The sequence below is a fragment of the Oryzias latipes genome, chromosome 22, assembly GCF_002234675.1.
Source record: "Oryzias latipes chromosome 22, ASM223467v1".
Taxonomy (NCBI): Eukaryota; Metazoa; Chordata; class Actinopteri; order Beloniformes; family Adrianichthyidae; genus Oryzias; species Oryzias latipes.
The window spans coordinates 15,540,275-15,568,079 of record NC_019880.2 but is presented as its reverse complement, the minus strand read 5'-3'; the positions used below and the strand labels follow the sequence as shown (position 1 = coordinate 15,568,079).

The 27,805-nt window shown below is 39.9% G+C and overlaps 3 protein-coding genes across 7 annotated transcripts in view; all 3 read left to right on the top strand.

Moving 5' to 3' along the window:
- The window catches only part of dlgap2 (DLG associated protein 2), a 144,145-nt gene extending 133,955 nt beyond the window's left edge, over positions 1 to 10,190 (top strand). For all 3 annotated transcript variants that reach the window (XM_020713719.2, XM_020713718.2, XM_011490496.2), the window contains 5 exons: positions 4,014 to 4,102; positions 4,207 to 4,646; positions 4,725 to 4,816; positions 7,284 to 7,436; positions 8,081 to 10,190. In XM_020713719.2, coding sequence (XP_020569378.1) covers positions 4,014 to 4,102; positions 4,207 to 4,646; positions 4,725 to 4,816; positions 7,284 to 7,436; positions 8,081 to 8,287 — 981 coding nt within the window. In that variant the 3' untranslated portion in view covers positions 8,288 to 10,190. The remainder of the gene's footprint in view (positions 1 to 4,013; positions 4,103 to 4,206; positions 4,647 to 4,724; positions 4,817 to 7,283; positions 7,437 to 8,080) is intronic.
- A 7,483-nt stretch (positions 10,191 to 17,673) lies between these two features.
- On the top strand, positions 17,674 to 20,028 carry cln8 (CLN8, transmembrane ER and ERGIC protein). Its single transcript, XM_004082374.3, has 3 exons — positions 17,674 to 17,787; positions 18,119 to 18,726; positions 18,902 to 20,028. Exons 2-3 carry the CDS (start codon positions 18,199 to 18,201, stop codon positions 19,226 to 19,228), a joined length of 855 nt encoding a protein of 284 aa, XP_004082422.1. The 5' UTR covers positions 17,674 to 17,787; positions 18,119 to 18,198; the 3' UTR covers positions 19,229 to 20,028.
- A 1,469-nt stretch (positions 20,029 to 21,497) lies between these two features.
- Positions 21,498 to 27,805, top strand: part of arhgef10 (Rho guanine nucleotide exchange factor 10) — a 60,090-nt gene continuing 53,782 nt past the window's right edge. The window contains exon 1 of one of the 3 annotated variants that reach the window (XM_023951441.1): positions 21,498 to 21,826. The gene's annotated coding sequence lies outside the window, so the exon portion shown is untranslated. The remainder of the gene's footprint in view (positions 21,827 to 27,805) is intronic. The other 2 variants (XM_023951443.1, XM_023951442.1) reach the window with 2 other exon arrangements.

The window sequence follows — 27,805 nt, the reverse complement described above, 5'->3', positions numbered from 1 at the left end:
ATCCCAGGATTCTGTACTTTAAGCTGAATCTGACTTGAATGTGCTAAATGGGCCAAAACATTTAATCTGAATTGATTTATAGGCTAAATAATGCACAAATGAATAGGTATTGATGGAGGGCATGAATGTTGTAAAGTAGGTGGATGAAGGACACAAAGGCTGCTTTGTTAGGGTGCAGTTTGGCAAGTCTCTTATCAGGAAAGCCCGACTTTTGTTTGCAGACTGTTGCTGATCAGGTTAGAATGAAAGCAAGTACAGTGGGCATCAAAGGAAAATAGACTAATGTGGCAAAATATGACAAAGTGAGACTCCAACCAACACAAAAGGACTGATGGTGGGCTATGGCGGGAAATGAATGGGAACTTCAGTCAAAGAGGGAGTTGAGTGAGAGAAATGAAACAAGGGGGAGATGAGAAAACGGAGGGACAACAGCTGGATGTGATCGAAAAGCAAGGCAAAAGGAAAAACACGGACACGTTTTTCATTTTCAGCTCTTAAATCATGTGGCTCCAGAGAGAATAGCGGACAGCCATAAAAAGAGACTGTAAGAACTGGATGTGCTCCGGGATCAGGTTTATCACTCGGCATGAGCTTCCTGGATCATCATCAATCTTTCTTCCTTCCTCTCCAATTATATTCATGTATAATACGGCTTTTGTCACGTGTGTGGTCCCTCAGCTGTCAATATCTGCAAACATCAATCTATACTAGTCAAATTAAAGTGCTAAATGTGGTCTTGGATGTTTTTGAGGCCAGCTTATGCTGCTTTTTTTTTCCTTTCTTTCTTGGAAACAGTGCAAGTGTGATTAATATGAAAATGATAATGAGGTCTTATCAGTAGTAAATTATCAAGCAAATAAGACAGAAAATGTAAACCAGCTTGTAAATGTGTCTGCTGTGGGGTTTTTTTGTGGCTTTTGACACATGAAAGCTGGAATAAAAACCAACTTGCTGCTACATTTTTTGTTTTTTTTCTTCTTTTTTTTATGAAGCTGCATACTTTGGTTGATTAGGTCTTGAAAACCAATAGTGCATCAAAAAGCAATCAAGATTTTAGACCATCTGCTGCCTTTTTATGGTCTGATCTACACAAATGCACATTTTCTTAAATCTAATCTAGGATACTTTCACATGTATTCTTAAATTAGATATCCATCTTCTAAATCTCGGGGTCACAGGGTTGCTGGAGCCAGTCCATTGAAAGGCCACACACTCACATGCATACGTTGAGAACAATTTAAGATAAGATAAGATAAAGATACTTTATTGATCCCAGCTTGGGAAATTCAGTTGTTGCAGCGTCGGCGTTAGGCTCAAGATACAAACTTACACACAATAGATGACAGAGAACCAGAACAATCAATCGGAAAGAAACATCAGTGAATTAGAACAGTCAGATTGCATGCCACATCAGGAGAGAGAAAATAGACGGACCATAAATGACTTTATCTATTGCACATGGATGACAAGTTATAGAGTCCAATGGAGTGAGGTATGAAAGATCTCCTGAAGCGGTTTGTGTGACAGCGAAGCTGCCTTAGCCTGTTGGAGAAGGAGCTCCGCTGACCATCCAGTACAGGATGGAGAGGATGCTCAGGATTATCCATGATGGATACCAGTTTATTTAAAGTCCTCCTCTCCATCACAGATTCAAACGTGTCCATTTTGCAACCAATTACAGAGCCAGCTCTTCGGATCAGTTTGTTCAGTCTATTACTGTCCCTAGCCGATATGCTGCCCCCCCAGCAGACCACCGAGAAGAACAGAGTGCTGGCCACAACAGACTGGTAGAATATTTCAAGCATCTTGCTGCACACGTTGAAGGACCTTAGCCTCCTCAGGAAATGGAGTCTGCTGCTGGCCTTCTTATACACAGCAGGGCTGTTGCTCTTCCAGCTCAGTCTGTTGTCGATGGTTACTCCCAAGTACTTGTACTCCTCTACCTCTGCCACCTCTCTGCCAAAGATGCTGAGAGGCTGGGAAGCTGGTGGTTTCTTCCTGAAGTCCATCACCATCTCTCTGGTCTTTTCCACATTCAGCAGCAGGTTGTTTTCTCCAGACCATCTCACAAATTTATCCACAAGATCCCTGTACTCCTCCTCCCGCCCACCATTAATGCAGCCAACAACAGCAGAGTCATCAGAGAACTTCTGAAGATGGATCACCAACTAACCAATAAAGCATGTCTTTACACTGTGGAAAGAAGCTGGAGTTCCCGGAGAAAACCCATGCATGCAAACTCCACACAAGACCAGTCCACCTCAGAAGGTCGCAGGTTCAGTGCCCGACTTGCTCGCCCATGAGTCCCTGGGCAAAACAGTGAATCCTAAATTGTATTGTTTGCCGGTGGAGCCACCATCAGTGTGTGAATGTGTGGGTTTTCATGACTATAAAGCGCTTTGGGCCTTCAAGGAAGGTAGAAAACAAGTGTTATATGAGTATACGTCATTTTTACATCATTAACATGAAAGAGACTGTTAGGAATAATTAGAAACAGAATAGTTAGAAACTCCCTTCTACTTTTTATTACGCTAACTTTTACTTTTTATTACACTAATGATTTAAACTTGATTCACTATGTATTATCATCTCAAAATCATATTACATTTGAAGACAGCACAGCCAAGCTATTTTTCTCACAGTTTCTCCTCATACTCCCTTTTTCTGTGTGTGTGTGATGCCTCAGAGATATCTCCATTGCGACCTTGGAGCTTCTCTCCAGCAGCAACCTGTGGGTGTGATTTTCACATCATTGTCTATCGGGTGATCTTCTGAATATGCAAATGCAGGGTTTATATACCAAGCCCATTTTCCTGTTTTCTTTGTTCAGACTTTGAGCTCCGGTGTTCGGACTTTGATGCAGCAACCCTGTTCATCTGTCTGTAACCCTTCGTACAAATTTGTGCCTTTGTGCGGAGTACATCTTCACTGAAGCTAAGTTTTGTCTCTGAGTCATTATTCATTCATTTTTGTGTGCAGGAAGCTGAAGGGGAACAAACCAATCTAATTTACCTATTTTACAGTCCTGTTTAGAATCTCCAGTTTCCTCACATTTGGTCCTTCGAAGCGGAGTTTCTAACTATTATGTTTCTAATTATTCCTAACAGAGAAATCCAAACCTTTGACGCGCTCGTACTCGGTTATGCTCAGCATTTATGTTATTTTGCCATGTTTATCACTTCAGAGCTGCAGACGATACATGCACAAGTCTGATGACAGCTACATTGAAAGACCAACTCCGATTAAAATCATGTTTTTGCTATTTTTTACATGTTCTTGTAGCATGTTTCTCATGATGGAGGCCATGTACAATGAAAATTGCATTTCTGAGAATTTTTTTATTCAAATTGTTGTGAGTCTGAGCTGGCATCTGACTCACAATTGTTCGGCGGGTTAGCTGCTTGCCATTTCCGTTTCACCGCTAATGTTACCTTGGGGGTGCAAGGGGTTGTAAGTTAGCAGGAGAATGTGTGAATAGAAAGCTCTCAGCAACGGGGAAGGGAAGAGGAGGCGGACTGACTCCAACAGTCCTGCTCACAGCTCAGAGGTAAATTTCTAATGAACTCCTGCCACTCTGCAGAAATTATGACCTAGAAAAACGACAGGTTTGTCAATTTTGGCTTAAAAATGGCATAATACTTATAAAAAAAAACACCGGGAACACTTAAAAAAGATGATCTGAGTGGGATTTTAAGTTTAACTCGAAATTTAACATTAAGATCTCCAGTGTGAATGCATAGTTATTAATTTCATCAAACTATGAAAGAAAAAAAGCCTAAAATATATGTTATTGTTTATCATATTATTTCCTGGAGTTTCTGTCTAAACTCCACACAAAGGAGTCTTTCAGTTTTCCACTGCAGCCTCCATAAATCACAGTGTTTACTCTGTGACATGCTGTGTAAAGTTAAGTTGCTTTGTTCAGTCCCAACCCAATAAAGCCAAAAACACTGGGGAATGGTAGCTCACATAATGAGAGCCAGTCTTGTTCTGTGTCATCTCTCCCACATTAGGTGGAAACGGCCACAGACTCTGAGGCTGAAAGCAAAGGCTCACCGGAGTACCACTCTGTGGGGATCCAAGTAGAGGACGACAAGAAAGGGTGAGCTAATGACTGTAATTCCGGCTTTGAAGTCAGATCTGGCTCTCATGAAAGTTATCAGAGCACTCATTCCTCATTTTGTGTACATTTGTTTTGCTCCTCAGACAGGGGAGGTTCAAGCGCTCCAACAGTGTGACCGCCGCTGTGCAAGCAGACCTGGAGTTGGAGGGTTTTCCCACCATGGAGGACAAAGGCCTGCAGTTCGGCGGGGGCTTCCAGCGCCACTCGGAGCCCAGCACGCCCACCCAATACGGGGCAGTGAGGACGGTTCGCACGCAGGGGCTCTTCAGCTACCGCGATGACTACCGCACACCTGCAGAGCCGCCCAGTCCTCGGGAGACCACCAGCGAAAACACTTGGCAGCTGGAGCCCCCCTCCCCTCGAGAGAGCAACTCCTCACCTGGCGAGTCGGGAAGGGTGTCCCCATCCCTGCGGAGGGACGGGAGCTGGTTCATGCAGCTGCTCCACAACGAAACCAAGAAGATGGAGGGATGGTGTAAAGAGATGGAAGCGGAGGCCGAGGAGAACGACCTGTCCGAGGAGAGTGAGTGTTCTGGCTCAAACACAGGCATCTGCCTGAACAGACGGAGCTGTGTCTGACACGCTGGTGTGCTTTATTCAGTTCTAGGTAAAATCCGGAGTGCAGTCGGAAGTGCTCAGCTGCTCATGTCGCAGAAATTCCAGCAATTCTATTGGCTGTGTCAGCAAAACCTGGTGAGACATGATGACGCAAAAGGATTCATTTCTTCTTTCTGTGCCTACAATCATACTTATCCAATGTGTTTCCTTAAGCTGAAAGAGGCTTAAAACACAAAATGTCAAAGGGCCTATACCAAGAGTTAGCAGCGTTTATGACACGAACATTCAAAATGTTCTCCATAACAACTGTGCCATCACCAACCATGCTGTGTACTCTAATACAAAGGGATACAAAAACATTTCCAAAATACCTGATATATTTTTTAACTCACAAACAGAAAGTCAAATACCGTTTTAAGCAGATTTTGACATCAACTCAAAAAAGGCTTTTCATTACAACATTGCACAAGGAAAATAGGTCAAAGATTTTTAGTTGTTCTAAACCAAAAGTACTGCATTTGTGGTATGTCATACCTACAGCAATAGGATTGAATACGTCAGAACAAAATACCATCAATATTCTCATCAGACTCAAATTGAAGACCTATAGCTGCCTCCATCAGAATGAAGGTGAACTCCCTGGAAACATTTGTAATCATAAAAAAACCTTCAGCAGTTGCAATCAAAGGTTTTCCGTCTCGTTCATTGAGACTCACAGCGGTATAGGGGTTTGGCAGTCGCTGGTTCAAATCCCAGCTGGGTCCTTTCTGTGTAAAGTTTGCATGTTTTCCTCTAGGCACTCCAGAGTCATTGCATGGTTCAGGGAACATGCTACATGCGTCCTGGTAAACACTGTAAATAAAAGTTGGCTCCCAGTTGACACATGTGGTCGAAAAATCCTCGTCGTGGTGAGCGTCTTTTTTTTTTGCCTTTAGTGGTGATATGTCTCTCCTGAGGGCAGAAGAAACCTTCACAAACACCAGTTGCCCTCTTACAGAGCAGAGCGTCACAAGTTTTTATTTTTTATGTGACATTTATCGAGCCAGGCACCCAAGATTTGAAACCAAGTTACTGTGTGCTTATTGCAGATAATGTTGTTTTTCACAGCATGCAACGGCAACTGCACTTTTTTAGGCTCTGTGGGAATTGCACAGAGATTAGACGCACTCAACCAGCCGTATAAACCCAGTCAGGTACTTCCTCCAGCTGAAGCAGATGTTTATTCTGCTACTTTCTGATCCAACAACCCAGACAACATAAAATCTATGTGCACCTATATGTTAATTCACATTTTTGTCTTTTATTTGTTGAAGGTTAAGGATTTTGGAAGCTTCTGATCTGTTTTTGACTGTAGAGAGTCTGCTTTTAAATGCTTCAAAGACCGTGGATTGCCTCTCCGGGATTTAACACACTCACTGACAGTTCCAGCTTAGCACAAGCAACACACATCTGCCAGCTCAGGATATTTGAAACCTTGAAAAAACACGGAATTTACTTTTCCGGGTCGGAGTTAAAGCTGATGAGTGCCTTCAGTCGCGCTTAGCTTTCACAATGCTTCAAATCTGTCTCCTCACCAAACCCAAGTTCCACAATCCGATAACTTTTTTTTCCCCCATATAATATTTAGTTAATGTTACATCCGCATATCTTCGGGTTTCACTTTGTTACTGCCACTATAAAAGGAGGATTTTAGATGATGTGCCTGCAGAGACATTCTAGAGAAATGAAAAGTAATGCAATAACTCGTCTATGAGCGTAGCAGGAAAATGCCACCTGCCGAGATGCTACTGTAAATCCATGAGACCATCAAACAGCTGCTGCCTTCAAAAGCCACATTATCTAAATGTCACAAAGCTTTGACTGCAGGGATCTCTGTATTTAGCTGTGTCACTGATGTTCTGTCAAGGCGGGTGAGCAGATGATAAAATCTAAGGAGTGATAGTTGAAATCAGGTTCTGTCAAATATTTGCAGAGAGAAAACAAAACAGAACAAAAAAGTCCTATGAAGAGTGTGGCGTTTCAGTTATTCTGCATTCCGTGCTCCATTAAGAAGCTTCACATTTGATAAAAATGGTGTTAAGCTCGCATAGTTTAGTGTTTTAGCTCATCAGCCTGTCTCCACCACTGGAGGACCCTGATAAGTCATTCAAAGATTAATTTCACTTTAGGTGGTCAGCATCAAAAAAATGGTTTTGCATTCTTTTTCAAATCATTCCAAAAGTTTTGTCAATCTAATCCAATTTCAAAACACTTTGTTTTTTTAATGGGACTGCCTGATTTATAACGAGGTGGAGAAGAAAACGGAATGCATTCATGAAAATGTGAACTCCTTAAATCCTGCAAGAAGCAGTTTTAAAGACAATAGAGCCTCCCTCAATCTGATGTCGTCCTCGTTTCGGAACCACAGAGAGGAATAGGAGTGAACTGACAAAGACGGTTTATTTCTGACCTCTTTCGTCAAAGTCTGTTCTCCACTGTGAATTGTTTCAATGGTATCATTCAACAGCAGCCTCTCTAGCATCCACGGCTGTTTCGGTTGGTCTGTTAAGGACATCTAGTGGATCTAAACTGCACTGCAATGACAGGAATTTAAATCTTGTAGGACCCCAGTGCCATGCCCCGACCCACCTCTCAGGACCTGGCTGGATTCTGGGACCTGCTCCAGCTCTCCATCGATGACGTCAGCATAAAGTTCGATCAGCTGCAGCAGATCAAGAACAACGGCTGGAGGCCCGTGGACAGCCCAGAGAAGAAGGTCAGGAGGTTCCTAGATCAGGAGTGGACAAACTTTTTGACTCGTGGGCCAGAAAGGGTTCTAAAATATGACAGAAGGGCCCAACAAAGAGCAGATCAGTGGCGTGTTTTGGTAATCCACCTCATAAGAGAATGAAATACCATAAAATCTGGACAAAGACAAGCTTTAATTTTGATTGAAAATGAATTTATAGATTTTAAACAGAACATTTTGGTGTTTTTATTTCGAAACTGTGACTTTTGTTCTCATTGCAGTGCCTATAGCTCCAATGGATTGATGTCCCTCAGTTGAATTTCAAACCTAGAGAAAGGCTGCATTCATGAGGTGTTAGAATAATTGGAAAAATGTATTTCCGACTCGGAAAACACACAAGAACGTCAGAAAAACAACAAATCTTCCAACACCACTTAAATGCAGGATAACTTTCTGCACCTTAGCAAAGGTCGATTTATTTTGTTGTGCACCATCTGTGGGAAATAAAACATTATTAAGGATTATTAACATTATCTTTTACAGTATATATGGCTCCCGTGCCGTAGTTTGCCCAGCCCTTTCTAGATGTTTCTGCAGTTTTAGTGTTGGAGAAGGCTTAAAGAAACTAACAGATGTGCACAATTGTATGCTTTCTGTCCCTCCGTCGACAGACACCAGCCCCCATACCAAAGAAGACAGCTCGTCAGAAGAGTACAATAACGCGAGAGAAGTCACTAGACCTCCCCGACAGACACCGTCAGGAGGCTCGCCGAAGGCTAATGGCAGCCAAAAGGGCCGCCTCTTTCCGCCAGAACTCAGCCACAGAGCGAGCGGACAGCATCGAAATCTATATTCCAGAGGCGCAGACTCGACTTTGAGAAGATTTTGGGTCCTGTGATCCGAAATAACGTTCAAACTAGCCCTTTTTTTCTAGATTGCTACTCGCTCTACTCCTCCTTTTTTCCATTTGTTTTCTGGTAGCCATCCATAGTCCCCATCGCCAACACCACTGGACTGTAGGATGTGCCGAGGCCCCTCCCATCAAGCCTGGCATGGGTTGGTCCTTGTCCCGTTCTATTATATGAGCTCTCCCACCACCGAAACATCTTTCGTCTTTCAGCATTTGCAAAGTGCCATTGATGAAGAGCAGCTTTGAGAACCCACCAGCAACCAGACCTTTGAGCTAAAAAAATAAGAAAAAGACTAGTTTCTCTCAAGTAAACACCCCTTGAGAATTTTTCAACCTTTTTGGGGACATTTCCATTTCTGCCCTCTTTAGGAGGGGTTGATTAAAAGCAAACCATCTCTGATTTGCTGTAATTTCCAAACTCAGAGAAGTGCCAATGCTTGAAATACCTCAGCTCTGTGCACACGGCACCAGTCAGCCCTCCGAGTCTGTTCAGGCAGCCAAGCTCTGGACTGGTGAGTGTTGAAAAATGCAGCTTTCTACCCCATGGGGTTGTAGGCAAACATCGTTCATGATAAAGGGAAGCATCTCGTCGCCTCACATCCCACATATCTCATCTCCATGCTGCCAACCTTCAGACATTTAGGCTGAAAACATGCAAGTATTGTGCCAACATTTTCCTGAACATAGAGGGGAAAAAAATTAAAGTTGTGTAACTATTTAGATCAAAAACGTGTAGACAAATGCACTTATGCACTTATTACAAATCTCTGTATTTCCAAGGGAAATGTACATACCCAAGTTCACAATAGTACTGTAGTATTTTTGAATTGTGAGTGGGAAGATCATGGGGTTTTTTTCCTGCGTGTGACCTTGTTGCTTTTGACAAATCTATTGAATAGCGGCGCAATGGCGAGATCCCATTTTAGCCAAAGTGAATGAGGAATGAAACAAATAATCATCGAAACGCAAACAAAACATCCATACTAATGTCTGAAATGAAATGAAATGCCCTTGAAAAGAAAAACATGAACTGCATGTCTGTGTCATGATAAAATGATCAGAGTTCAAATTTCTTGTTTGAGGACGTTTCATCCGAGCGGTTTCTTCAATTCTGTCCAGGTGGTGTTGAGTCCTCTCATGGCCAACAAAGGCCCCTAACCTTCGAATCGTTGACCCCCGTGTCGCTGAGTTTCATCACCCGTCCTGGGTAACACCTCTGGTTACCTATTGTCATGCTGAGACTGTTTGTGCAGTCATTTTAAAACAGGATTGTAAATGGAAGAAAGGTTGTGTCTGAGTCCACCCCTTCTATTACATGAACTGAATATTCATCAATCTATAGCAATGCAAAACCATCCGCCATGGCCCACTCACCTCTATAACCAGCAATATCCTAATATATTTATAGCCACAGAAAGATTTACTTATTATGGATCATATGCCATGACTCTGCAGTGTTTTTAAATATCGTTTTTGGCATAAAACATCTTTTTTTTTTCTTCACAATTTCCTTTAATTGATCTTTTATCTGCGCATCCATATGCTCTTAAAGTCCCCACTCCGATCATCTTTTGATCCATTTTAAAAGCGTTCTTTTGATTATGAATATGCTGTTTTTAGCCAAAATCTAATCGTTTTCTAGGACATAGTTTCAGCAGAGCGGCAGAAGTTTATTCGAAATTTGCCTCTGAGTTGTGGGCGTGACTCATGGTGTAGAGAAACCCCGCCCCCTTCCACTTTCCATTGTGGAGAGCTCTACGTCCACACGTCTTCCCGCTAGCTTACAACCCCAACGTAACATTACCGCTGCAACAAAAATGGCCACTCATTGTTTTTTCTGCAAATACGCTGTTTTTCAAACAGCATCTTTTCATCTGCTCCTGATTCACGACGGTTCGAGTAAAGAAATACTTAGAAATACTTTTTTTTTTTAAATGTCCTTTATCATCCAAAAATTGCCACCAAAAAACACATTTTTCCTATGAGTTGGTCTGTAAGGTTTGCTAAAATACAATTAAAAATCAAACGTCATCCGTCGACCAAAGGAAATAATGACTTGACTTCAACTGACAAATTAGATTCTCTTTTCATAATAAAAGCATTATTCCAAAGTGTACAGTAGTTCTTGGAAATAAAAATCTGCTCCCCAAAAGGAAGAGCTCCCTAACCACGTTACTCCTCTGTGGGGAAATTGCAATTCTTTCTCTTCAGTATCAAACGGCAAACGAACATCGTTGTCAGAATGTGAAGGAGCAGCTTTTCTCTGCAGCACACAAACTCAAATGGATGTTATCAGTGTTTGCCAACAGAACAGAGAGGATGAATGCAGAGATCACACTTTTTATGTACATTTCATTTTACCCAACCTCGACTGGGACGCCTTTTTCATTGCTGGGATTATTTAAAAAAGGGTGCGTGTTTTGAGATATTTCCTTAGTGAACGGCAAAAGGATTATTTACTTTGGAGATTGCCTTTGCAGCAACTGGAAGCAGCTTTTCCTGCCTCCCAGGAAATGATGTTTCATAAATGCATTACAACTGGAATCAAGATGAAACTCCTGAGAAAAAAGGATACAGAAATCATCAATAGTTCAATTTTCGGACTGATCACAAAAAATTATAAAAATGATCGGTGCTGTGACTCTGTGAGGAACTCACTTTCTAGGAATTTTAGAAAACTCTCCTAGCTCCTGTATTCTTAAATTATTTTTGAAATGCTCAGCACAGAATTTTAGCAACAATCAATCCATTTCTATGTGTTATCATCATCAGCACATCACTTGTATTAGGAGTATGAGCCTCATTGCAGAGAGTAGCAGGGCGACAGTTCAGGGAGAAGCAATTTTCCCACCTTTCCCTTTACAGATTATATAACTGTGTCGTCTTCCAATGTGCACAGCAAATAGTTTTCTGCATATTTCTGTTTTGGCATCAATAAAAATACAGTGATTAGAGCTCAGCTGGAGGCTGCTTGAGTTCCCTGACTTTGGCCACAATCATGCACTTTTGGATAGCCAGCAGTAATCTCTACTTTGTTTCAGGTTTTCTACTCTCATTTCTAGCCTGAAAAACCCTTATAGAAGTTCATATTTTTTTTAATGAAATTAAACCCCAGAATGCCAAAAATCTGCAACAGATAGCAGAGGAGAGCTTCCGTTTCTGATGAAGCTTTTAGTCTAAATGTGCAATAATGCTGTCTGAATTCAACTCAAATTCAGCCATACTAGCCTGTGCTAATCACGTTATGTGAGTGTTGTCCATGCTTATGTGTGTTTTCACAAATTCACATATTAGAACGTAGACAAAAGCAAACATTTGTCTAAAAATCCAGAAATTCAGCTCATTTTGTTTCTCTCATCAATGTTTTTCATGGCAGCAGCAGGGAACTGTAACAATATGACAGCAGCTTTCTGGAAGATCTCTTGGCCTGTGATGCTCGGCAGCTGGCAGAGCAGAGACGGTGCTCCTGCTGCTGCCAAAGTGGCGGGTAGGCAGGCAGGCAGGCGGGCGGACAGGCAGGAGGGAGACAGACTTTGGATGACATATGCTGGCTTAGAGGAGGCGAAAGTGCCACATCAAGCCCCCAACCGTCGGCGCCGTGTGATTCTAGGCTGTAAGACACTCTGGATCATTTTCAACCCGCGTCTGAGGAAGCAAAGCCGCTTTATGTAAGATCTGGAGTCCTTGGTAAGATCAAGGAAACATCCTCCAAGGCCGTTCAGGGTTTGTGTTGCAGAAAGGTGTCCTGTGCGGAAGAGAGGGATGTTCTGTTCTGAGAGCACAACATGCAGTTCAAGGCATATCTCCTCCTCCTCCTAATATTTCTCTTCTTCTAAGAACTTTCAGAGTGATTCTAACAGACCATAATATCTTGTTGAAATAGCCAGACTGATTTTTTTAAATCAGTTACTAATGGATGATACAGTTGAGGCACATATGGCAAACGTTTATGAAGGAGCTTCCTCTCTCAGGTCAGTTCTATTGGCAAAATAAAGTATTTCCCTTTAAGTCTGTCTTCAGATGAAAACGATTTAAATTAATCATCAGGGTTGTGGTCATAATAAAATCAGATTTTGTCAAAACTTTGCATTTGATAAGTTGTTCAGCTGAATTTTTAAAATAGTTTTTACAAAGAAAATGAAATAATTGTAATAATTAAATAAGTCCTTGTAATACTTACAAAATATTGAATTTTCTTTACTGTATTGCTTTGATGGAGGTTAAAAGTTCAAAGTTCAACTTTTGATCTATTTCAAAAGCGTTTCCAGTCGTCTTTTAATTATGATTATCCCATTTGTAGCCAAAAGGAAAAAACCTGTCATAATCTAGGACACAGTTTCTACAGAGCGGCAGTTGTTCATTAGAAATTCATCTTTGAGTTGTGGGTACAGAGTAACTCCATCCCCACTTCCCGACATCCAGCTGCTCACACTCTCCCCTGGTAGCTCACAGCCCCTCACAACCCTAATCTAACATTAGAGGAGCAACAAAAACTGCGAGCGATATCTGAGCTATCCAGCCGTACAGTTTTCCAGTTCAGATAAGGAAAACAGAGACGTGCATGGATCTAGTCATCTACGATTTGAATAAAGAAATGCAATTTTAAATCAAATCTTCATTAGATATGTCCTAATTCATCAGAAAAACCCCACAATAACATGGCAAAAGCACCAAAAAAACTACAGTATTTTCTTTGGAGTGGGTCTTTAAAAACTTGGAAAGAACTAAGGAGTGAAACATGGAGGATTTTCAACAAACCTGGCATTTTCCTGGCAGCCAAAAAACATTTATTAAAGATGGGTGGTAAAATGCCTGAGTGATTACAGTCAAAGTTGGTCTCCTATTTAAAAAACACACATGAATGAACTTTTATTCTGCTTTTGTTTTATTTGCTCTTTTTTTTACTTTTCATCTCTTTATGAGGACATTTCAAAGGACGTTTCTTACAGAGTGATTCTGAAACCCATTTCAGAGGCTTAAGCCTTGCTAATGTGCGTTTGCGTTGTGGGCACACGTGAACATTAATGGGAATGTGTTTTTATGCTTTTCACATGACGTGCCAAGCCTTTAATAACAGTCTCCATTCACGTTTCAGAAGCGCAACAACTGACTTTAAGGAGTCATATTTGTCAACCTCCACGTCATCACATCTCAGCATCGTCACCCAAAACCAGTTTCATCCAAAAAAACAAACAAAAAATTCTCATTATTTTAATCAAGAATCTTTAATTGTTCTGCTGTCTTTGGCATTCGCCACAGGTACATCCTGAAAATATCTGATCCAAACGCGTCACTTTTTTTGTAACCACTCCATTAAAAGAGCCTCGCTGGGACTGACCCCATACATCCTTGAACTTTGGATTGTGAGACCTCTTCATAATTACTGGATCAAATTTAAAAATGTAGTTGTTTAGAAAAAAAAACTATTTTCAGCTCTTATATATCATATGTAGAGTGAGGAACACTATAATGCCAAATATTAATTATTTGTAAAGAAATATATATATAGATATTATATATATATATATGAAAATGTATAATATACAAATCACTGATGCATAATTTATTTCTGCTCCTGCCTCTATATTTGACATTTTTACTTTATATCATAAGCTGGTATGATGGCATGCAAAATCTGATTGTAGATGTGCCGGTTTGTTTTTCCGTTAAAGACTAGGACACTGTCATATGATTCACATTTGTTTCTTCAGTGAGTGTGATTTGTTGCTGAGCTTCCTTTTTTGTATGATTTGAGTTGCAGGTCCTCTCAATTCTTTCTGAGGGGAGCTACTTTAAGATTTTGCCTCTTTAAGTAGTTTGGTCATTGCTTAGTTCCTAATATGTAAATAATTCTGCAATTAAACTTTTTGGAGAAAAAGACTTGGACAAGTTTGTGTGTGTGTGTTATTTTTATTGTTTGTTTTAAATGTGGAAGTGTCAATGATTCCTGCTCTCTGAAGCCTTACAAAAAATACCCAACAAGCCTTTTATGTGTCAACAAAGAAGTCATGTTCTTTTAAGTTCTTTTTATTTACAGGAAAAAAGTGGAGGAAATTGATGAAAAGGGGTTTGAACACTATTACATTTAACATTTTTAACAATTTTTTTTTTGCCTTACTTTGCTCTTATTTTTAAACCATGAAATCCACTGTGTGGGTACATACTGTGTCACTGTAGTACTGTGTTGTACAGTCTGATGGCTGTGGGGAAGAATGACCTGATCGTCCTTCTTGCACTGAGGGTGCAACAGTCTCGTGCTGAAGGAGCTGGTCAGCGCCTCTGCAGTCTGGTGCAGGAGGTGGGAGGGGTTTTACCCATGATGGATGTTAGCTTAGCCAACATCCTCCTGTCCGCCACCTCTTCGATAAACTCCAGTGTGCAGCCCAGGACAGAGCTGGTCTCTTTAACCAGTTTGTTAAGTCTCCTCCTGTCACCCCCTGTACTACCCCCTGCCCAGCACACAACTACAGAAAAGGACTACTGAGGCCACCACAGTGTCATAGAAAGTCCTTAGCAGCTGTCTGCACACACCAAAGAACCTCAGTCTCCTAGGTAGGTAAGGCCCTTCTTATCCCCTGTGCCACCCAATAAGGTCAAGATGACCATTGACGTGTTCTGACTGACAAAGGTGGATAAACATGGAGAGGATTTCATGTAATCCATGGACACCAGTGAAGATCACAAATCATTGAAGAAGAAAGGTTCAGCACACTGTCTTGTGGGATCTAGATGACCTCACTCCCAATGTTAAAGGGCCTAGGATAGCACAAGGGTTAAACGGAGCATCCGTGTTGCCAGACCACAGACGAATTTGTTGTTAAGGTGAACACCCAGGGCCACAATCTCAATGTCTGAGCGCTGGATGTTCACCGGTGAGTGTGATGGAGGGGACCTCCTGAAATCAAGAAGAGGGAAGAGGATGTGAAAGTTGAAACGTAGAAAGTTGAAAAAAGGAAGAGTGATATATGGCTTTAGGGAGGAGTTGAAGTCCAATCATCCGGGAGAAACTCCTTAAACTCTTTCTTGTCTCCTGCAGTGACGGACAGACTGACAGATACAGTTAGATAATAATTTCTGTGGATCGTGATATTTGCAGATGACATTGTGATCTGTAGTAAAAGCGGGGAGTGGGTGAAGAAACATCTAGAGACTTGGAGATTTACTTTGAATAAATTCAATTGAATGCTTATCATCCCCTCCTCTTCACCAGTTTATTAACATCCGGACAGCAGATCACAGCAGAACTCGGAGTGCAGTCAGAGGAGACTGTATCATTCCCTTCAGAAAAAGCGTTTTTGGTCAGAATGCTTTTTCTGTTAGAGCTGCTACTGAGTGGAACTTCACGAAACCTGTTAGTATCAGAAATCAAAACACATATCATTTATTCAAGACACAATTAAAGAAATGGCTCATTGACAATCAGAGCTGTCAACACTGAGTACATTTCCTCTCACTGATCCTCGCTACTGTCATGTCTTTTATGTGCATGTATGTTCTTACATTTTTCTGATTTTGGATTGTTTTATCACTAATTGATTTAAGGTTAACTGCTTATTTTATTGGATGCACTGTTTAATATATATATGTAATGTTATGTGTTATGTGTAATGTTAATGTTATGTGATTTTACTTTGATCTTTTAGGGTGATTTTTAACATCTTCCCAGGGACTGCAGATGAAAAATAGCCCCTTTGGCTAACTCTGGCATATTGACAGAAATGTTTATTAATATGCGCTGTCCCCCCTATTCAAATAAATGAAACTAACAATATCTTCTGCCCTCAGCCAAATGTATTGATTCAGCTTATACGGCGAGCTAAACACAAAGGGCTTCAAAAAACTCCACAGACTTGCTATTCTTGAGCCACTTTTAATTTTGTAAAAAGATCATGGCTTCTCACAGGGTACTGAATACATCAAAGAGCTTTACTTTTCACGCATGCGCACCACTCCCCAACACGCTGCACGTGCCTCTCTTTCCCAAACCAAGCTTCCCACTTTACGTACCGCATGTGGCCACTAGATGGCAGCGTAAGACATAAACTTTTGACTTTACAATGAACTTTTAAATCTTACTATCCCAACTAAGAGAAAATAACAATTAAACCCATTTAACTAATAACAAAAACATAAAACCCTGGGGGGAGACGGACCACAATACATAAATCAAATCTGTAGACTTTTTTTAACTAGAAAGTATTTGAACCTGTCTCTTTCAGCCTTAAAGACAATAACCTTGCCCTTTTTTCTGATTTAGCTGCAGAATATTATACCTGTATCCATTTTTGAACCATTCCTTAAATGTCGTTCAGAAATGTCACTAGAAGACACAACTACAAAAGGTTGTGTCTGCACACCTGTTAAAAATGGACACTCTGTTTTTTTGACGATACACCAAGTGTTCTAATGGAAAGGTTAAGAGTGTAGTTTGCAATGGTTACAAAGCTTAGTTAATTACCCGTGTCTTCACCAGTAAGTGTCTCATTATCATAGAAATCAGTTTTTCCATTCACATGACCATAAACTGTTGTGACATTAAGTGTAGAAGTTGCTGATGAGCAGTTTTCAAAAGGTCTGCTAATTATTCAAAAACTTCCAATGCATCATTAGAACACCATCAACGTGCCAAAAAAGGGAATCTTTTTCAAACATGTGCTCAGTAGAACTGAATTTATGAATTTACAAAAAAACTTTACCAGGTTTCTATTTTTGAACAATTATTGGTCACTTTTGGACTTACATACATTTAAGACTAATTATTACCACGAAAACCACTTAATGTGTGGTTTCTGGAGATTAGTAATTTTAGATAAAAACTACAGCAATTTTGTATATTTTATGATCCAAAGATAAACTTTAAAAAAACCTACATTCTGTGAGTATATCAATTCCAATTTAATTGTACTATATTTTAATACACTTAAATTAAATTTTACAGACATTTTTTTTAATTACACAATATTTTTGGTAGTTAAAATAAATATTAACATACAATTCTCACTGAAGTTTTACAGCTGTGTTTAATAAATAAATTGGTAATTCCCTCTGTTTCATTTATTCAAATTATGTAGTTCTCACATAACCATGAACACATTGTTTACATAAACCTGATGTGAAAACCTAAGAGATGAAGTATGGGTGAGGGTATAACCATGAAATAATAAATTATTAAACTATAAAAAATGAAAAGTAAATATATCTTAACATCTCTAGTTTGTACAACGTACTTTAAAATATAAAAAGTAATTCACCTGAACGTTTAGGCCAACCAATAGGATTCACGGTCTACACGGTGCTGACCAATAGGCTGTCTTTTTTTCAGTAAAATAAGGCGTAATTTCCGGTTCCGCTGTCGTGTGACTGAATTCTTATCTCGTGATGCGAAACTTCCTGTTTCAGCAAGATGCCGTCGGTGGGAATGTTTAGTTCCAGAATCTGTGCAAAGATGTTCTGTAAACTATGTCTGCGGTAAGTCAGGCTCCTATCCATCAATTTATATTTTGCTAACGTGTCTCGGCCGCCGGATGTTTACGTTCTTACTGTAGAAAAAGGAGGTAGACTCACGTGTGAGGAAGACTGGATAAATAAATTAACCAAAACCAGTTGTCGCTTCACATGTCCTTTAATGAACATGAATTATTTTTTCATCTTATTATGTTGGTCCTTCTTTCTTTTTTGGGGGGGAAACAATTAGACAATAGCTTTGTTTTGCCTTGTATTTTCGTTTGTCTGACTCAGTTAACACTAGTGTATAATGCCAGTTGCCAGTTCTTAACAGTACTTTTCATTTTTTTTGCAGATGACTCACTCATCATGCATCTAGCTAAAACTCCAAATTTAAGGTGACTTTTTTTGGGAAAGTTTCCTTGCTCAGAAAGGATGGATACTCAATCTGTGCCTCACCTCAGCCCAGAGTACTTTTCCTGGGACTACCGCCTTCAGCTCATCGCTCTAGGATTTGGTTTCTACACATCAGTATTCCTCCTCTCTCACCTCCTGTCTCTACTCCTGAGCCAAACCTACAACTCCCTGCTCTCCAAGGAGAAAGTTTTTTGGAACCTGGCTGCAACCCGGGCGGCTTTCGGCATCCAGAGCTCTGTAGCGGGACTTCGAGCTCTGACTGAGGACTCCGATTTGAGCCGAGACAAAGTCAGGGGCCAGGAGGACTGGTCGTGGTTTCACCTCCTCACAGCCACAGGCTTTTTTTTCTTTGAGAATGTGGCGCTTCATACATCCAGTGTGGTATTTGGCTCATTCGACATACCACTGGCGACACACCACTTCTTTGCCCTGGCAGGGTTTGCTGGGGCCGTAGTGTGGGATTCCCAGGGCCACTTTCTGGCTATGGTCACACTCTTGCTGGAGATGAGTACACCTTTTACCTGTATTTCCTGGATGTTACTGAAGGTAAGCGGCTTAAATCATCTTTTTCTTTTTTTGTTTTTAGGTCACTTTAGGTCTGAACAAGTTTTGGTTCCTCTTAGTTCTTAAAAACAGGAAGCTTGTTTTGAAAGCCACAAACTCTTTTAGAACACAATATTATTAGAGTTGCCCAAAAATGTGTCTTTGCTCTTTCTGACAGGCTGGATGGGCACGCACCTTATTCTGGAGAGCCAACCAGTGGGTGATGATCCACATGTTCCACTGTCGTATGGTGCTCACCTATTACATGTGGTGGATTGCGGTGACCCACTGGTCGGAGCTCAGCACCTACGTGGCGCTGTCGCAGCGCCTGCTGTTCTTCTCTGGTCTGGCTCTGCTCACTCTTATCATCAACCCCATCTGGACGCATAAGAAGACCATGCAGCTGCTGAACCCTGTGGACTGGAACTTTGACAACAAGCCGGTGCCAGAAAAGGGCAAAGAAGACAGTCGGGCTGAGGCTGTTTCCAAGCCAAAATCAAATTAAAACACACCAAAAACACATTTTTTTTCTTTTTTCCTTTGCTTTACTTTTATGACTTTGTTCATATTTTCCTAAAGTAGACATTTGGAATTGGAATTTGAAGGAAGCTTATTACCTGATGTTTATGGGAAAATCTATGTCTATGTAATCTATGTCTTTTATAATTTCACATCTTACTGACCATCTAACTTTTTATCAGGAGGGTGTGTTCTGTGTGAGTGGTTGACCTATTAGAAAGCTGAGTTGTAGCCCCACAACACATCTTAAAGTCCTGGTTAACAAAACAAAACAACTTTAAATCTCTTCGCAGCAGAAAAGGACCCACTTGTCATTGTAGCAGCAGAGCACGCTGTGGTCTAACAGGGTTTTTGGGTGGGAGAAAGCTCAGGAATGAGACGTGAACAAAGGGCTTATTGTCTGGAACAGCGATGGGATGTGATGACACTAAAGCTCACTTGATACAGAACAGCAAAAGTGCCTTTTAACAGTAACCTAGTTTAGGATCAATTTAACTTTTTTCTTTTTTTAACTCTTCAGGTGATGTTATTTTCTCATTAATTTTCCAAATCCAGTCGTCATGACAGCAGAATTCAAAACCTTTTCATTTTGTTGTTATGTTTTCAGTTCAATATTAAGCCTAATTGTGTTACAGATTTGACTGTTTAAAAAACTTTCATGTTTCAGAGTATTTTGTGCACCAAAGGTGGTTATTTGTGGATGCACCTTGTTTGCATTAGGAGCATTCATTATGGTATTAAAAATCTGTTTACTTTAACAGTTAATAAAAAGTTGGGAGACTTCTACTTTCATTTATTTTCTTAAACCCCATGTGGTTTTTATTTAGACAACATTTTGGCCAACATATTTAAGCCTGATGCATCCATCAGGATACAGCAAAAGTATCGATTTGTGTTCCAATTTATTTAAATCAAAGCTACACTGTTTCTACTAAAAAGGTGCAGTTTTAGTTGAATGAGAGTCCATGTTTGTCTTGGGTTAAGATAGATGCAAATGCTACTTGATTGCCAGATAGTGAGCTGTTTATTAAGCTGTTTATGAAGCTGCATGATTTGGGAGATTTAGCGGTTTGTTTTTAGAATTTTTTTAGAGTGAATTGAGAGTTTGGAATTTGAGGTTGCAATATCAAGAGCTGCCAATAGGTGTCAGTCGAGGGTTAATTTTGGAGACCCTTTTTGTATAGATAAACTTATTTTGAGTGAGTTTGCGGTTTGTTTGTTTGCGGATGACATCGTAATTTGCAGTGAGAGTAGAGAGCAGGTGGAGGAACAGCTAGAGAGGTGGAGGTTTGCTCTGGAAAGAAGAGGCATGAAGGTCAGTCGTAGTAAGACAGAATACATGTGTCTGAACGAGAGGGATCAAGGTAGAAGCGTTAGGTTACAGGGGGCTGAGGTGAAGAAGGTGCAGGAGTTTAAGTACTTGGGGTCAACAGTTCAGTGTGATGGGGAGTGTGGAAAAGAGGTGAAGAGGCGAGTGCAGGCAGGTTGGAGCGGGTGGAGGAAAGTGTCAGGAGTGTTGTGTGACAGAAGAGTGCCAGCAAGACTCAAAGGAAAGGTGTACAAGACAGTGGTGAGACCAGCTCTGCTCTATGGGTTAGAGACGGTAGCAGTGAGACAGAGACAAGACGCTGATATGGAGGTAGCGGAGATGAAGATGTTGAGGTTCTCCTTAGGAGTGACCAGGTTAGACAGGATAAGGAACGAGTACATCAGAGGGACGGCTCATGTTGCCTGTGTTAGCGACAAAGTCAGAGAAGCCAGACTGAGATGGTTTGGACATGTTCAGAGGAGGGACAGTGGATATATTGGTAGAAGGATGTTGGAGATGGAGCTGCCTGGCAGGAGGGCAAGAGGACGGCCAAAGAGGATATATATGGATGTCTTAACAGAGGACATGAATTTGGCTAATGTTAGGGTAGAAGATGTCCATGACAGAGTGAGGTGGAAAACGATGATTCGCTGTGGCGAGCCCTGATGGGAAAAGCCGAAAGAGAAAGAAGAAACTTATTTTGAGTGAGTAAAAAAATCTCGGCAATATGAGAAGCAAACTGCAATATGTTTTTAGACGAAAAAGTAAAAAACAATTACAGGCTTAACCTTTAAAAGATTTATATTACAAAAAAGTTTTTAGTCAATGAATTTGGGTTGATGTTCTTGCAGCTTTTTATTAAAACAATGAACTACTCATTTTAAAGTACAAATTATTCGAAAGTCCATATTCTGATCTGGAAGTATAACAGCCAAACTATCCATCATCCTTTGCCAGCTGTTCTAGAGCCAGCCACCTCACACGTCACGTGGGTAGCATGCTGCCTTTCCTTCCAAAGTTGACGCTTTGATTGACGTTCCAGTGGACCAATCACAGCTCATCCTTACAGAACCTTTGGCCAATCAACATCTGAGAAGACTTGAAGCGCTTTGGTGTATGGGCTCAGCTTACATCGAAGAGTGCAAAGTGAAAAGCGCTGCGAAAAGTGGATTGGTCTTAATGGAACAAGTTGTATTTCAGTCAGAAAAGTGAACCGACTTCCCTTAAAAACGGTGTTATGGACGACAGATAAGACTATGGAGCAGTCATAAAATGGTGAGCGGACTTTTTCTTTTCTTTTTAAGTTACGTTCGTTGAAAGTTTTGAAGTTATGCTAGCTGTTCATCACTTTTCCTAAACAAAATTTAAAAGAAATTGTTTTTTAACTTTAAGGGACTTATCCCTTAAATTTATATTATTCAAGTTGTTAATTTTTTTTCATTTATTTTATTTTATTACATAATGGCGCCTTAACCAAATCAAATGGAATATAACTTTATTTATAAAACAATTAATACTTTATTAACACAAAGTGCTAGCATGGCGAAATAACTAACACAGTCAAGCCAAAAATAAAAGTCAGTGTATGTTAGTTGTTTTTTTTTTAAAATTTTATTTCCTAAAGTTTTGCTGAAGCTTTTTCTGCATTATTTTTGTTTCATAAATGGCCTTTGAATTGAACATTGCAGTGTGGTGTTACTGATGTTGAACATGCATCACATTTTTTTAAACATCACAGAGCCAGCCTACACTTACTAAGCCTTAACTCCAGACTCTGTTAGACTTGAGGAATGAACTAAAACAAAACAAAAGAAAAACAGTTGTAGCTCACATAATGATCACATACTCTAACCCACAGTCAGCTCCTCTCCCAGAGCAGTTTCTCAACAAATTGAAGAAGTCATGCATGGCATTCCTTAGGGAGAGTAGCATTGTCAGTCAGTCAGCACCTCTGATAAAAACCTCTATTAAACTTAGCAATCCTCTAAAAATAAATAAATAAAAAAAGAATAGTCTTTCATAAGAAATTATAGTATGTACAAAAAATATGTTAGTATTCTGTGTTTCTTGCATAATAGAGTTGAAACACGCAGTGGGGATCCCTCGAACAGCCATGGACGCTAAAGTCTCCTGTGGTTATTTGTTTAGCAAATAAGCTGGGTGGCCTGCCTGCAGATGCATAAACTTACCTCCCCTTTGCTGTAATCACGTTTAGAGAAGGCTGACCACAAAAGCACAGGTGTGCAATGGCTGATCAGATTTTTTGTTTGTGTGTGAGATTGTTTGCAGCCTGTGTTAAACCCCGCCTGCTAGCATCCCGTCAGCAATTGTCATCTCGCATTATACGAAAACTTTGGTTTCCTTTGATGTTTAGAAGTTGTCAGAAATCAAATGTAGGGTAGTTTGGCAGAGGAGCATACCATTCATTTTTGGGAAGGCTGATAAGAGCCGACTGTCCTCCCACTAAGTAGCCATGAGATGCACTGTGAGAAAGCGTAGAATTGGAAAAATGTTGAGAAAAACCACAAGCGGCACACATTGAGGAACGCGTTCAAATTTTGATCCAGAGCTGCAAACTTTTCCGTAAGCTGTCATAGTTTACCAAATTCCATTCTAGGTCCATTCTTGCCTTTTTTGTTTTGTTTTTAAAGATATAGCTTCAACCCATTTGAAGTCTGTTTAAAGACAGATGGCTAAAGTAAATTGACTAAATTGATCTCACTATCCAGATGTGCTTCATCAAGCTAACAGAGGTTCCTTAAAGAAAGCTCCCTGTCCTCCACTCTACACAGGCTAAATAGCTTTCTCCCTGTGACATGTTGGGCTGTCAGGGCCTCAGTGTGGCTTTCTGGGTGGGTGGAGACCAGTAAAAAGCGACAGCCAAGAATTTAGAGTCTCTGCTCTCAAATCAACCCCACATTAGAGATGTTATTCATTCCTAGTCTTTCATTCTGTTTGGTAACTCCCTCTTTTTTTAATTAAATTATCCATAGCAAAGGAATGAAGAAAACTGCAAACAGAAAAGGATATTTGAAGTCAAATCAGTTTTTCACAAAAATATGGCTTTTATTGTAGGACTATTACTATAAAGGGGTTATCTACATCCCATGATCTAGGAATAATTCACAGGGATAACCAGTTTCAGTTTAGATACGACTTGCAGCTGCTTTCACAGCAGTCTGATTGATCACTCGGCTGAAATCAGATAAACATTCCTGCGACCTCATTATTGCAGTGTGCTCCCTGTTATCCATTGATTGAGTACAGACGAAAGCTGGTAGTGAAGAGGGAATAGAGGAGACCTCCTTTACTCTTTCAGGAAGGAACATCTCTACTTTGACTTCATGTTAGTGTAACAGATTGTCAGACCAGATTTAAGACTTATTTTTGATCTTCTAGTTTACATTTTAATCAATAACACTGTTTGCCTGCTAGATTGTGTTTTTGTTGAGTTGCTTTTGTCCTTTTTCTTTGCAAAAAGTTAGTATCGTGGAGGAAATGGTAAACCAATAACATTATATAAAGAGCTTTGATCAAAAATGTAATTTCTGATTGGCAGGTAGTCCAGCATGCAACTCACATAAAAGCATAAAGGGAAGTTTATGAAATGATTGTGAAATAAATGCGGCAAATATGTTGGATTTAAGGAAACTTGACTGTCATAGGCTGCAGGAAAAATAGCATTTATTTGTTGAAATCTTATTTACCACATCAAAATAAAATAAAATAAAATAAAAGTAGTTGAAACCTTTTCTTTAACTTAAGCACTTTTCCTGTAAAAATGTTTTATTCGTTAGAAAAGATAGAAAAGATCTAAGGCACATCGTCAACACTGCTGCTGGTGATGAATCTTCTCAGTCTGCATTACATTGTTGGTTCTTGCAACAAATTTGAATAGCCAGTCAATTATTACACAAACTGAGGGGTGAGGTTACCCAAAGCCGCATTTATTAAACAGACGAAGAAAGGAAGAGACATGACTCAGAGAATCCTACTCATGCTGCAGATGATAGACCTGACATGTTCTGACTGCGACGCCATGCAATCTGACTCTGGATGCCCTGAAGGCAAAGCTTAAGATGTCCAAGTTTAGCAGAACAGAAGTGAGTTCATGTAACTTCAAGATTTCTCAGCTTCTTATAAAAAAATTCTACTTTCAAGACCAATTGATTTAGCCATTTATTCACTCAATAAGTCGTTACTTCCCTTTTTATGTTTATTCAGTTTCTGTGTAACGTCTAAAAATAATATTTAGTTTGGTATTATTGAGTAATGGATCAGATTCTGCACTAATGTAGTATTTTGCATATATTTATATTCATAAATGGTTGATATTTAAATATTCTGGTTATTTAAGTCACAGTCCACCTTTTCCTATTTGGCTTTTCCTTTTGTCCACTTGAGAAACTCGATCTGAGGATCTTTATGTCGATTGAATAGGAAATAAAGTGTCAAGCTAAAAAAATTTGAAGTTTTCATGACTTTTACTAAATCTGGAAACTGTATGGGGAGTGATAGTAAAGTCACATTATGGGTCTAGTTGTTTTTGTATGTCTGTGACGTATTTTGGGTCAGAATTCCACTGAGAAACATTACAGTATAAGCTGTCTTTAAAACCATGCAATTACAGCTGTTGACCTACCTGATTTCACTCCACCCTATTTTTTCTGCATGATGTAACAGTTTTTTAAATTAACCCAGCTTTTGGCTTTAGTGCAAAAAATCGGAACCCTCAGTACCTTTTTAATGTAAACTATATTACTGTTATTTGACAGAAGTCAATGGAGGCTCTCGTTCATCCGGGGGATGTTTTTTGAAGTTGAATCACTGCATCTGGACCTAAAGTCGTTTTTCTTTTGAAACGTTTCGCCACTTATTCAGTCATGACATATCAAGGTCATAGATTATCTTTAGATAAGTACAGGTAAGGACCAGTTCTCGCACCTTACTAGAGTGTGCCATTGGAGTGCTGTACACATAAAATGAAACTTTGAAGTGGACTGTACAAATTGTTTTGTTGGAGGGATCAAAACCTAATATTTCTAGTGGAATCCAATTTTTAGTTGACCTGACACACATAAATAAGTTGAAAGAACTAAATGCCAAAATTTATTTTTACAGTGTATAGGGCTGCACGATATGAGGAAAACTCGTGAGTCGTGATATTAGTAATCAGTATTGCAATGACGATATAACTTGTGGTATACGAACAAATGGCAAGACGATCAAAAACACAATTTCCATTTCACTGCAACAGTTTAAAAATTACACTCCAAATGACCCTTATCTACATATGAGGCAAACATCTAACATAAAAGGGCAACATCTGATTAGTCAACAACATCAAGGGGTCCATCTGATTGGTCAAATGCAAAAAGGATTTATTTAATCCGTTAAGTACTTCAAACTGCCATAATATTGTTTTAGTACATTTATTGTAACAATTTATTTCAATTGTCACCATCTTTTGCGATGGCATATTGCACAGCTTGATGTCGCGATAGCGATAAATTAGCGTTATATTTTGCAGGCCTAGTGCTGCACATCAGCGTCACCCCTTATGTAGCAAGTTCAGGCAACTTACATTATCCTTACAAATACTTCATGATAAATTTACCACACGCACAAGAATGAGACGTTCTATTGCAGCCTCAAGGGAACTACAAGACACGCCAGCGCTCCTCCCTACAACCATCCCCAGCCTGAAAAACCCTCAGAAAACCTGACCCTCAAATGGGTCAAATCTCCCCATCTCGTACGGGTGCATGTTACAGTCCCATGCCTACATGTGATTCAGTACAGACTACACAACAAACTACCAGATCACTGATAGAGTGTAATAATAACAATAATAAAGCAGGCAGTTTAAAATCTTAACTCCATTCTTACATTTGGCTTGATGAGCCCTGGCTGAGCAGTTGCAGACAGTTTCCATGTTAGGAATTGGTGTCAAAAACATGTGAGGAATAACAGTACTGAACATCATTATAGTACTAACCAAAGATTAGTTGTCAATATATTTTCTAGCTAACTGCAGAAAGATTCGTACGTATAGGACTCATTGTTATTAAGGGGACATTTTTAAGCCTATTCCTCCTTTTTTCTGTTTAAGTTTTTATACTATGATGGTACCAGAAGGACTTACAGCCAAACAAAGCAACCACCTCAGATACTTCAAAGCCAAACACCAACAGCAGAATACAAATTTCCCTCTCACACCACCACCTTCTTTTTGGTCCAACAAGCAGAGAGCAGAGAGCTTTTGTTGGAATGACACTTGACTGTTTTAGCGGGCATCGGGAAGTTCAACCAAAGAACATTTAACTATTTCTGGAATCTTGATGTTGAATGGTTTACATCCAGCAGAGCTCTGGTCGGTGGCCTGTTAAGGTCAAATTCAGGGAAACTATATTTAACAGAAAGTTTTAATTATAAAAAAAGACATTCAGTAGAACTTCAAAAGTTCTCAAGTATGCTTCATGTTATTTATGTTGGCCTTATGAATGGTGTGTACTTTATAGTTGTTAAGGACACACAGGTGTGCAAATTGTCTAGGTTTCACCAACAGGGCAGATGACTGCCTTCCTGTTCAGCCTTTTGAGCGTGTAATGACACGCTCCGCTAAGCCTGTCATCAGCCAAAAGGATGACTTTACCTTTCTAGTATCTTCTTCCCCCCTGCTCTCAGATTGAACTATAGTATGGAAGCTTTTAATTAAACACTGAATGGATTAGCAGTGTCTGTATAGATTTTGTTTTTAGAACCATTCTTGGCTTTCTGCTAAGAGTTTGAAGATCTCTTTTTTGCTCAAAGGCTGCTACCACAGATGTAAGGGCTTCTTTTGTTGCCTTGGTCATTCCCGCGGAGCGAGGCCCAGAAGGTGCTTGTTTGGCATGACCACATTTGAAGTCATACCATACCATAGGGTTTGGAAGATGTCATTTGTGGAAAGATGTTTGGTTCTCTTCCAGATGGAAGTGAAAGGCAAAGGGTAATTATTTGAGAGAAGAGGAAAGGAGGAATTTCCTGTTTGATTTCAAAGCTGTAGCAGTTAGTCCTAAAGTACAGTATTATACATTGAGTATGAGTTTAAAAAAGTAAGTCTCAAAAAATAGTTTTTTTTTGTCTGTATCCGTCTGTTGTTCGGTATACACATCGGAATATTTTAAGAATTTTACTCATTTCCTTTTCCAGTTGTATATCTTAAGCATAAATCTGTCAGAAGTTGGCTTTTACTTTGCTGTTGCTGCTCTA